Source organism: Xyrauchen texanus, chromosome 35, assembly GCF_025860055.1.
Source record: "Xyrauchen texanus isolate HMW12.3.18 chromosome 35, RBS_HiC_50CHRs, whole genome shotgun sequence".
In the NCBI taxonomy this organism is placed as follows: Eukaryota; Metazoa; Chordata; class Actinopteri; order Cypriniformes; family Catostomidae; genus Xyrauchen; species Xyrauchen texanus.
In genome coordinates, this window is record NC_068310.1 from 13923478 (window position 1) to 13936181 (window position 12704).

Below are 12704 nucleotides of genomic sequence, written 5' to 3' on the forward strand. Positions count from 1 at the left end.
AGTCAGAAAAGCAAAAGAAAGCGCGAAACTAACAGGAGCGTTTTTTTCTCTTAGATGCAGCTGAAATTCAATCCAAGCAAAAATGCCAAATTTTGAGCAGAATTGTTCATTATTTTAGAGGAGTCAATGTCAATTATTTTCATTGTCCCTTCATATCAGCCAAACAGTCAATTTCTCGTGCTTGTGCATGTATCCACTTTTTAAAATGTTCAGCTCGGACGATTATTTTATTTTTAAAGCTGCACATATCCAGCAAAGTTTAAACTCTTTTTATAGCATAGTGTTTGATTGATAGGTGACGCTCTGCTGCTGTCTGGGACACATACGCATGGTTTAGCATTTACAGCTCAAATGCGATGTGGTCACATGTGTTTTAAACCACATAAATGTGTTTTTTGGCGATTTGATCATAAAATGTTTTAGACCTGTATTTAGCACTAGTATTTTGACAGTGACCAGTTGTTTTCAGTTCCAGTTGCATTACCAGAGCTCCAGAACAGAATATAGGGAGTGATTATTTTTTTGAGAGCTCTAATATAACCAATATAATTAACCAACAACGATATAGTAATCTGTTATTGCATTTTGTAACGTGTTATTCTAATATAAAGAAAACCTTTGCATTCAGGTAGAGACAAGACACAGATGAGCTGCTTGCTTGAGATAATCTACATGAATTACTGTACAAAAATACCTGTACGAGCAATGGAGAGATGTCCTAATGAGTGAAAAAGCAAAGTCAGAAGCAAAAATATTGTCATAGCCTTTAAGACTGTTTAAAAGAAGCAGTTAGCTATAAGACTGTTATGAAGAGACTGAGTTTCACCTGCAGGTCGGGACAGGCACGCTTGGCTGGAGGTGACAGGGACCCGGGCATTGTGGCCTCTTCCTCCTTTGTGAGGTGTTTAAGCACTATACATTTCTCCACTGAGAAAGACCTGACAGGGTGAAAGGACATTTGAAGTATGAAGTTAAAATCAGAATGACTTTGACATCATAATATCATTTGTGTGCTAAACAGTGTTGATGGTATTGTTTTTCAAGTGACGTTACTTCTTAGATTTACACCATAATACCAGAGGTGGGGACAAGTCACACATGGTCAAGTCAAAGCAAGTCTCAAGTCTTAACCATCAAGTCTCGAGTCAAGTCTCAAGTCGCAGTTCAGATAAATCAAGCAAGTCAAGTCAAGTCACGGGTTCACCCTAAGCAAGTCAAGTCAAGTCCTGATAAGTTTCAAGTAAAGTCAAGTCACACTACTAAAATAAATAGAGGTAAATTTTTTCGATACATATTTATTTTTGCACAGAAAAGATGAACTTGTATACATATATTATGTATCTTATTTATTATACATTTGCTACATATTAATCATATGCATATCTGTGCTACATTAATATCTGAAAATAAAATAAAATTGTGTTGTTTACACAAAACGTTCAGAGTCTAAGGTGTATCGATTCTAAGATGTATAATCCAATCTGTCTAATTCAATTTAATTGAAACGGTCTAAAATGTGTTGCATTTACAGAAAATAAGGTTTGCCAAGACATTGGCACTAAGCTGTGAACGATGGGGCGCATAATAATCCCCCATGACTGAACACACGCTCGACAGGTGCGCTTGAAGCAGGCACAGCTAATACCCAATGAACTGTGACATGAATGGCTGCTGTAGATCGGTGCAGTGTATCTTGGATTTGAGATATTCATCATATCTGCATGGATAAAAAATAAAAAAAACAATCAGGGAAAACTGTAAACATTAACATTACCTGTAAACATTAAAACAAATTTATTTTCATATGCACAAACATTCTTTACATTTTTAAAAATAATGTAATTTAAGGAAAATCAATTTGCAAAACCACATTTATGTGATCAAGTGTAAATGGAATCGTTTTGATAAATCAGAATCAGCTATCCGATCTGAGAAAACGCATGAAGTGGCCAGGTGTAACGTTACACAACAGTTTTCTGTAGCCTTGTGCTGAACTCATTCAATAGAATTAGACTTCTAGAATGTTCTTTCAAGTGCAAAAAAATATATATTTTTTAATTTAGTAGTTTTTCTTATCATAGCCAACAAATGTCTTCAGAAACTCCTTTTCCTCGATTTACTGAAGCCTATATGTAAAACGCATTTGCAGCTGCACAGCCGTGTATATATATATATGCTGCATATATCTATGCCGTCTGGCTCAGCTCATAGGATGTGCTGCGGCAACTGCACAGCCAATGGCGCTGAGCGTGGTCAGAGCCCGCCAAGGGGCCTAAGTCCCCGAATTTTGCATTAAAGCAGGTCTTCGTTCATTCATAGTCTGTCTGACATATATATTAGAATAGAAGCTATGTGTCTGTCATGGATTTGCACTGAATTGATACTCAAAAATACGGAACAAAGTGCGTTCCGTATCAGTTCAATATGGAACAAGACTTTTATGTGTCAAATACGGAACGATTCCTAGTTAAACAGCCCCTTAGAAATGTTTAGGTGCGTGCTAGTGATCACATCGGCGCCTCCATGTTAGCCTGTCATGCAGTAACGTTATGCGCAATGCTTTATAGTTTCCACACGCAGTCCACAAACTTGAAAATGCGCACATTTAATACATACATTATAACCTACATGTAATATTGAGCTGCCAGCTCATTTTAAGATGCCAATCAACATTAAAAAATTCAGGCTACGCCACTGTTATAGTCAAATTCCCCAATAAGTTACATCTATTTACTGAGACGTAACAGTATAATGATAATGCCATGGTCACATTTCTAATAAGAAAAAACATAATATGCCATCTAGGCCAAATTATGACAAACAGAAAAGATTAATTCATTACATTAGTAATCGTTATAACGTAGATCTTAGTGAAACTGACTATAAAGAGATTACTTTCTTACCTTTCCGTTCTTCTTCATATGTCGAACGAAATTTGACGTTGTGGTTGTCGTGTCGGATATTCGTGCCTTGCATATTTTGCAACTGGCAAATCTTTTTTTTATAGACACGGTCCAGTTCAAAGTCTGTATAGCCAAACGAGACAATTTGTGGAGCTCGACTACTGTCTGCCATGTTTGGCGCGGTTTGAATTGAGCAGCGTTAAAGGCACAGATGCCGATAGTGATGCTGACGTCACAATATATATATTTTTTAATTAATTGTATTGCTGTTTGTTTATTATAAGTTCAAGTCATTGTCGAGTCTTCCACTTCAAGTCAAGTCAAGTCTCAAGTAACTTGTTCTCAAGTCAAAGTCAAGTCATTTTCGTACTTTAATCAAGCAAGTCACAAGTCCTGAAAATTGTGACTCGAGTCAGACTCGAGTCAAGTCATGTGACTCGAGTCCCCCACCTCTGCATAATACTGAAAAAGTTTTCAAACAAGCAAAGCAAGTAGCTTTACCATTTACTGACAAAAGCAACTGAAAACCTCTTTCCCATAGGACGTAGTAGTGTGAGATTTATTGAAAGTATTCACATTATTTTTAATTAACCGAAGAAAACATATGAGGTAGATGAGGCCATAGTGTGCAGAACAACAAGGGTGTAATGGGACCCTTGTTGAGTTAATGAGTTAATTCAGATACACAGCTAAGTATAGCAGGAGTATTAAGGGCTTATGCATTATACATGATGCTTAATGTGTTTATCATACTTGTCCCTGCAGTTCTGTAGCGCCTCGTCAGCTATAAGCTTCAGACTGATCAGCTTTTCCCCACGGTAAAAGCCGTCTGGGGAGGGAGAGAGAATCAAACAACTTTTGTTAAATGGCATTTACAGAATATATCAAGTTCAATGATAATAATAAAAAATAAAAAAAGAGGTTATCTTGGTTTAAATGACACTTGATATTGGGCTTATCATGCCTGAAATACTTAGGAGTGTATTTTGCGATTATAGTTCATTGTCACGTCCCTAATAAGGTCATAAGTTGGTATTAATCTTAAGACGTATATAAAATGTAAATATCCTAATTCTTTTCTGGAAGACTTGAGTTATATGCTAATCACAACTCATCCCTTACAAAAGATCTAAATTTATGGCAAACCTGCCACTCATTATTTACACACACAAATACAAGCTTGCGACTTGCCACAAATGTTTTCTAGAAGTTTGCAGCTCTTCACCGGCAGTTGTGAACCTGTAGCAAACCTTTGGCAACAATGAAGCGTTTGCGGCAAAGCTTATTTACCAGTAAAAATAATAGACGTCAAATTTGCCAGAACACTCGATTTTTGTAAGGGAAACTCGTACTTTCTCAAAGAAACCTACAGTTTAATCTAACATAGCAGTTTATCTTCCAGGCTTTAATAGCAGCTCTATTATGGATAATTAGGATTCATCCAGGTCTCATTTACTACTACAAATCCTTTTCTATACCTGGACATATTCCTGACCGAACCACAGCATGGAGTTCACTCTCTCTTCTTATAACAGCAGTACTTGGCTAAAAAGCTTTTGATTGTAATTCAATTAACTTCAGTATTTCTCCAACGAATTGCTCAAATTGCAGCAATCTTTTGCAGTATATGGAAACATAGCCGATTCGTTTTAGGATTAGCTGTTCTAAGAAACTGTTAGTAAATTACATCTAAATTATTTTGGAATACTTCCCTTACCGGCTGTAATAAGTAGACAGCACTGCGAGTCCATGATTCTTTCACACAGCGACTCAGCAGAGAAACCGGCAAACTGGGGTGAAAACACACAAATGTGAATAAATAGTGATAACATATTTTGATGTTTTTCTTTTGTATAAAATTTTTAATACAATGCCAAATCCGCATATAGTCCAACCGCTGAAAGAAAAATTAAGTCCAATAAGGATCACAACCAGTAAAACATGTTTAGGATTTGTTCACACCGCACTCAATTCGAATTTGTTTTGTAACTTAAATGTCCCCAATGTCATTTCTCATGTGATGAAATCCAATCTGTTTTTTCAGCGATGTCAATGTAGATACAAGGGTTGCCAAAGAAATAACTTGAGCATCTGCATGATGCCAAGAGAAACCGTTCTCTCATTTACTCGTTCACCTTATTTGGTAACATATGAGCATGATGGTACTGTCACCTTGCATCCTTATACATCGTTTCCTTAACATGACAAAAAGGTCATATGAATACCTTAATTGTTGTCGCCGGTTAAGGTCACAAATGGTTTAAGCAGAACCTTATCTGCACAGCTAAATTTTGCCCATTCTCTACATGTAAAGACTTTTACTGGCATACAGGCATCTTATCCAATCTGTGCATGTCATTTTAATTTCAAAACTGAAAAGAAACCTTTTCTTGAGATTTTTTTTATCTAAAATATAATTTTTTTCCCTTGCATTGCTGACTGTAGCTTAACTATGCAAAAAAACGCTTTGGCTCAATTATAACTGCACATTTTTAAAATTGTATTTTAAATTTGAATTCAAAGCTTCACCGGGTTGTACATGTAAACATGTAGTTAGTTTACATACAATTTAAAAATCTAATTTCAGTCAGCCTAATTCATCATTTTTAATGTAATTGCACTAGTCCAATTTTTGCTATAGTTGCTCTAACAGACCTACACTCTGCGATTCTAGCTTGGCTTTGTCAGTGTTGCCAACTTAGCGACTTTGTCGCTAGATTTAGCGACTTTTCAGACCTATTTAGCAACTTTCAAAAAGCGAATAGCGACAAATCTAGCAACTTTTTGGACAAACTTTACCAATATTGCCCCGCGAGCGTGTGGTCTTGCTTTCCTGCCCGGACTCGGAGGCACACCTCTCTCTGCGTCTACTCTGTTCAGTGAGACTGACAGAGAGGGAGAGGTGAGAAGGTAGAGCAGCACAATCAGTTGACCGCATGGCAGCTGACAGAGATGAGAATGAGCTGCACATGTGCAAACAGCATTGTCAATGATCAATTACAAATCTGTATTGTTTGCTCCCCTTTAGTTTTACATTTAAAGAGTTTAATTTGACCGTTTATTTTTATTCTTTTCATGCACTTAAATCACAGGAGATTTTTAGACGTTTGTTCATTCCGGTTTCTGAAATCTGAATTCAGACAATTATTTTTTGTATAAATGCAAAACATTTTGTAAACATGCACATAGATTTTTGTGAATATGTACAAAGTTTTTTTGTTTTAAATATGCACATAGTGGTTTGTTATGTTTGAACGCTGAGTGAGAAAAGATAAGAACTTACCGTTGCTTCAAACTTTCTGAGTGATTGATAGATATAGAGAATGAATAGTGTATTACAGTATGTACGGTAAGCACAGAGAAGCAAACACATGTAAAACATGATGCAAAATGTAAATGAGATGTGGTGACGTCACAAATATGTTAATTAGCGTATGAATTCATCCAGCGACATTTAGCAACTTTCCATTGAAACTTGTTGGTAACACTGGGCTTTGACCATCATATATATTTGTTCAGTCTGCAATCAAACTACAATTGGCCTCTGCGTTGTGTACGTGCTCCGAAAGACAGTGGGAACAATTGTAATGTATTTGTCATACTTTTTTCCAAATATTCGATCGCGCATTTTGTCACATATACTTGGACAGAAAGATGAAGACTGTAGCTCAACAAATCAAAACCCATCTGTGGCTTGATTATAACGGTGCATGAAGAGGTTCAGATAAAACATATTTCCAAAAGATTTCAAATCGCATGTGTTTTTATTTGCCGTTCAGAGTCAGACTGCAACAACTAAACGGGTTTGTTCAGAATTTGATTTTTGCTGTATCCGACTTGAGGTTAACAGTGCAGATTCTTTTGAAAGTGAAGGGGAAGGATGACACAGGACTGACCACAATAGAGTGAACTGCGCCGATCCGAGCACAGGCCAACATGGCCACCACCAGCTCCACCACCATGGGCATATAAATAGATACACGATCACCTTTCTTCACGCCTACACAGACAAGAGAGGGAGAAATATTCTTTGATACTCAACAACATTGTCAAATCTTTAACCAGCTGCTGGTCGCATCATTCGTAGCCAGTTAAACAACATTTTTCCTTGTCAATTGTATTCACCTTGTGACTTGAGGACATTGGCAAACTTGCAGACTTGCTGGAGCAGTTCTCTGTAGGTCACCGTCTTCTCATCTCCAGGCTCATTCCCCTCCCTGACAAAACCAGTAGTCACCAATCACACATTATTGCTCTATCAGCTCATTAGCAAGTGGAAGAACTAACAAATCAGCCTTTCTTATGGTGTTTCATAAAACCACAGCATGATTGAGCAATATCACACAAGCAAGTGTGTTTTGTATTGAATATCATTCATGGATCTGAATCGGTCATAGAAACTCAGTTAATCGCACCAGTGCTGATATTTAGTACAACAGCACAATTGCAAGTGTGAAATTGCTATATTGCAAGTTGATATGGAATAACAGACATTTGGCTAGTTATTTTGTTTATTTTTCCTCCACCAATGAAAGTCATTTCAAAAGAAAGACAAGTATTGAAGATGTATGTAGTGAACATAAGAAAAGCGGAGTGATGCAGTGAATTCAGGTTAACTGTATGTATAAACACAATGAGTTATGGACAGATCTGACAAAACCTGTTCCTTCTTTGAAATCAGTACATTCAATTCAAAAATGTCTCTCAATGTAGGGCATTTTAATTACTGTAAATCTCTAACAACATAGTTTGGCATGGGAGTTGCCTTAATGTCCTCTCCAAGTTAAAGTGTAACTTTGAATTTGTATTGACTTTCTTCATTCTGACAAAGCAAGAAAAAGTCTGACAAAAAGACCACAACTTTGGCATTTCAAGCAGAATTCTGTAACAGCTCAAACTTGTGTTGTAAAGCAAAATTACATTATTCAAATCTTCAAAATTGCTAAATGCCATTGCGAAAGTAGAGGACTTGCAACAGCCCCAAGAAATAGCTGTTGCATGTAAAGTGCAGAGGCTATTTTTGTTGACCTGAATGCTAATGAACAACGACAGCCAAAAAAGACCCATCTAAATGCTTCTAAACTGCATGGATAGAATCCAGCCTGATAAAGTGAGCCATTGGAATGCAGATTATGAACATTGAAGATGCACCTCATTATAGGTGGTCTGCTATGAATGGGACCTGGTTAAAATGGCCATGATTGACAAAAATAGCTTGAGAGTCTGAATTTATCCCACTTATTCTCCCGAGGCATGTTTGTCTGTCAGCAAGTCTGCCCATTTGTCAAATGAATATAGTAATAGCCCAGCAATTCACATTTCCTGAAAGGTCAAAGACTGAATATAGGGGTAGCGTGGCCTAATGGTTAAATAACCTGGCTGGTATCTTAAAATGTGCAGGTTCAAACCCATTAAAGATGAAATTAGCTATCACCATTGTGCCCTTCAGCAAAACCTAAGGGGATTGTCCATGTAATGTGTGTACTGCAAGTCGCTTTGGACAACGGAGTCAGAAAAATAAAGCTTGAATTAGTAATATAACATATTGTCACATGCTTGACTTCCCTGTAAACAGAAAACCAAACCACAACTACTAACCAGTAAAAAACCACTTTGTCCCCCAGTTTCCTCTCATGGACGTTGCGGTCCAACACATTGTAGCAGATGTTGGTTGTGGCACCTTCCATGCACTTCACGAAAATCTCACCCTTGGTCACGTCAAAATTGTAGTCCAGGAACTTCCCGGTGTATTTTGTCTTCCAGAAAAAATCTTTGGCAACATCTCCCCAGAACTCTGGATACCATGAGAGAAACACATAGGTACACTGATGTGCAGATGATTCATAGTCAAAAACCTAAGGTCCAAAAACAAACTGTCAGTGAATTTGAACCACTAATACTCAGGTTATTGTACATAAGGTGAGCGAAGTATGATCAAAAGTCAGTTATTATCTAGGTGTAGTATTCTTGCCAAACAAAATAAAGGCACATTTGCTGGCAAGATACAAGAATATCTGAATGCAATGATGACATTATTTTAGTCATCCCAATAATACATAAATACTGTATCATGCGTGCCCATGCAGCATTGTAGGCTTTGCAGGTGTATCTTGATGCCCTACAATGCTGCCTACCTAAGACACTAGAACATGTTTTTTGAGACCGCCAAATATAGAGATTTTTTGTTTATACTGTGCTGGACAATATGGCAGCCATCTTGGACTTACTCTGACATCTAGCATGGATACCGCATCATTCAAAGGCAATAGTTTTCGATGCCACTGTATACATTCACAGTTAGCCATGATTAATTTAACCCACAAGTGTCCAATGACAGGGTGGATACTGAGATGAATGGTACATTCACATCACGTCAGAATTACCGTACTTATGCTGTTATCAACAACAAAGCCATTTTGGCATTATGAGTGTTGTCACAGAAACGACGTCCCAGGACGTGAACAGCTCCAAATATAATCTAGGAGTTGCCATCTCGTAATTACAGTGATTCGGACACAAAATGAAAGGAGCATAAGTATGTAGTATTCGGCAAGTCATGTGATCCTAACATGGTAGCTGCCATGAAGGGACCCTCTCCATGCAAAATAAAACTGCTTTTATTAAGCTACTGATATGATTGAAGTCTTGACCTCATGTTAGTGGTTGTGGTTTTATACATATGGTTCAATATGTACCAAAAAAAATTTATTAGGAGTAAAAATAAACCAAACGACTCCAGTATTTTAATCCATATTTTCAGAAATGATATGACAGGTGTGGGCAGAGACGATTTAGCAGAGACATGCCACTGATATTTAAAGGAATGGGAGAAATTGGAATGCCCCACCAAGAAGCTGTAGCACCCAACGAATTACGAAAGGAAGTTCTGCCAATCACCTTTTAGATACAGACATTACCTGTCAATCGTCTCGACAATGCGCATGCACATTAGCTATACAAGCCAGGAAAATTTATATTTCTTAGCATAACATGAGGTAAAGAAACAATTTATGATTCCAAAATTATCAAATTTTATTGCAGATTTGAAACATGCTCTTTGATCGCAATCTTAACCAACAGTTTTTGCGATTTTGGTCCTTCTCCATTCAAGTAGATAGGAACTGCACTGTTGTGACAAGAGTGCGTTCCAAAGATGGCTGCCAGTGGACTGATTTGCTAGAACGTCTTTGATGTTGGTGAGAAACAGATCAACATTTCAGTCCTTTTTTCTTGAAATTCTTCTCCCTGCCCAGTAGGGGGCGCTATGCATGAACAAAAACAAGAAGAATGTGAAAGTGATCTGTTTCTCACCCACGCCTATCATAAAACTTCTGAAGATGATGATATAACCACTGGAGTCATATGAATTACTTTTATGCAGACTTATGTGATTTCTGGAGCTTAACATTTTTTGGTCACCATTCACTTGCATTGTATGGACCTACAGAGCTGAAATATTCTTCTAAAAATCTTAATTTGTGTTCTGCAGAAGAAATAAAGTCATACACATCTGGGATGGCATGAGGGTGAATAAATGATAAGAGCATTTACATTTTTGGGTGAACCAAAATACTGAGTGCACCAATAAAACCTACCGCAAATCGTTTAACTTACCCTCTGGAGACTCAACAGACTTGATGTAGAGCTCTTTGTATTTCTCAAAGCTCGGGATGTGCGCTTCTTTCTTCAAGTCCTCGGGTGCGTGAAACACATCCTCGCCTGGCGCTTTATCGGGGATCATTTTACAATTTACTAATGCAATTTATAACTTATGCAAATTCACCTATAAAACACACACACAGATGACTGGCCTACTACGAGTAAGTCACTTCCGTGTGGGAAAGTTTCACACTCATACAATGTGTGCATTGACGTCTGAAATCACGAACAAAAAGAAGAATCTCTTATATTTAGAATTATATCTAACAACACTACACTGTGTTTTACTGATTCAGATTCAGTTTGCAAAGGGCGAGCTGTTCGAGACTCGTTCGTATTGGGTTCGCAATAATTGGTATTATGTTGAATAATTCTTTAATCGAAGAATTGCAGACGGACCACCAAAATAATTTTTAACTTTAAAGTCCCACACAGAGAAAATGAAGAAAGAAGATGCACTTGAGAGCTGTCAGACAGCTTCTCGCCAGCGTTAGCTCGTGTAAGGTCGGTTCAAGGTGGAGATCTTTCCCAGCATTAGAGAGGAAATGCAACGTCTAAATGAATATGTGCATAAAATCAAAAGAACCGTTCATCCACGCGGTCTGAGATAAGTAATTTTCCACGCGTGGATTACAGATCCTCAGTGTGTCTGCGGGAGGACAGCCATAGACCAGTAGAAATCCTATAAAGCGGGTAGAATGACAAATACGATGAATGATTGCTGAAATGGGCGGGGCTTAGCACCCGGACGTTGTCTCTGATTGGTCAATTACAGTGTACCTGAATAATTCTATTTTATATTATTTCTGGTCATTGCATTTTCAATTCAATCGCTGTTTAAGTTCTTTAGTGCCATTATTATGATCCAAATAATTTTAAAACCACCGATAAAACAGAGCACATGCGGTGTTCTCACGTGTTACCTATTGCTTTTCTGGTCAGAAGAACTAACTAATAACTGTCATTTATGATAAAAAAATGCACGTTTTGTAAATAATGATAATATTAATTATTTATATGGCGTGTTCCATTATGTCACATACCAATTATTGGAATTAATATTATATTAATATAAATGGCAACACGTTTTATAGTATAAATTTGTCAAATAAGACAAAAAAGCTTTCTAGCCCCCGCGCGCCCCCAGGAGGACGATCTCCGTCGATACCTTTTCCACACTCCGGCGTTTTGGAACGTTTGCAGGGTAAACGTCGTCAGCGGTGAATGAGAGCGTGCTCCTAAACCAAACGAAAATAAATCCACTCTTGCGTTTTAAGGACTGTTCCAGAAGAGGAAAAAAATAGAGCGGTGGATTAAGGCAGTAAAAAAGGAGAAAATGCCAAATATACTGTCACTCTCTTCAGCTGTAATAGAAACCCCCTCCCAGCTGTGGTAATTCGTTTTTTTTAAACTAATTCCAGGGTAATATAACAAATCATAATGTTTTAAATTGACATTCAATATTTAAAAATATATATAATATAAAAAGTTTGCTAGATTTACGCCGATAAATAAAGCGGAAAAGCATCATCACAGTCTGTGAAATAGCAGCATTTATTTATTTGTATTGTTATTTTTTCAGATTTTATTATTGTGTGATTTTTTTTATTAAAAAAAGCATAAAAAAAACATTAAAAACTAAAACTAAATGGAATAAGCATCATTCCAATGACAATGAGAAGCGCGAGTTGCACAGAGAAGTGCAAGTGTGTGTGCTCGCCGTTACCTCTACCGGACGGAGGACCGCCCTGCCATCAGGTTAATAAGTGAAGCGATGCCAAATGTTCAAGTCCCCAATCTGTGTACTCGGCTCAGCCTGAGTAAATCTTTTTATAAACTGCTGTTGTTCTACCTTCATAAGCAAGTTGAAACTGTTTGAAGTCTGTACTCTTTCTGACCCCGCTATTATTTTATTGCACTAAACACAAATCGTGCAACGTGCTACTTTTTAATCCTCAATCATGAGTTATTATTAGCAAAGGCCGATATGAACAGTTAAAAAGTAAATGCAGCACAGTAAATATGTCCTAAACACCACCATTTATTTTATGTTTTTAAATATTAAATGGCTAATTTGGAGGCCATGAATAAAAAAAAACACCTTTCTACCTACTTTCAAAACCACTCTGAACTTTTATCCTC

The 12704-nt window shown here is 37.2% G+C and overlaps 1 protein-coding gene across 2 annotated transcripts in view; it reads right to left on the reverse strand.

Moving 5' to 3' along the window:
• Window positions 1-11240, reverse strand: part of LOC127628775 (acetyl-coenzyme A synthetase, cytoplasmic-like) — a 31861-nt gene extending 20621 nt beyond the window's left edge. For both annotated transcript variants that reach the window (XM_052105651.1, XM_052105649.1), the window contains exons 1-7: window positions 10518-11240; window positions 8502-8697; window positions 7029-7120; window positions 6800-6903; window positions 4621-4693; window positions 3657-3732; window positions 827-938 (exon numbers count right to left, since the gene is read on the reverse strand). In XM_052105651.1, the coding sequence (XP_051961611.1) occupies window positions 827-938; window positions 3657-3732; window positions 4621-4693; window positions 6800-6903; window positions 7029-7120; window positions 8502-8697; window positions 10518-10644 (780 nt within the window). In that variant the 5' untranslated portion in view covers window positions 10645-11240. The remainder of the gene's footprint in view (window positions 1-826; window positions 939-3656; window positions 3733-4620; window positions 4694-6799; window positions 6904-7028; window positions 7121-8501; window positions 8698-10517) is intronic.
• Between the last annotated feature and the right edge of the window lie 1464 nt (window positions 11241-12704).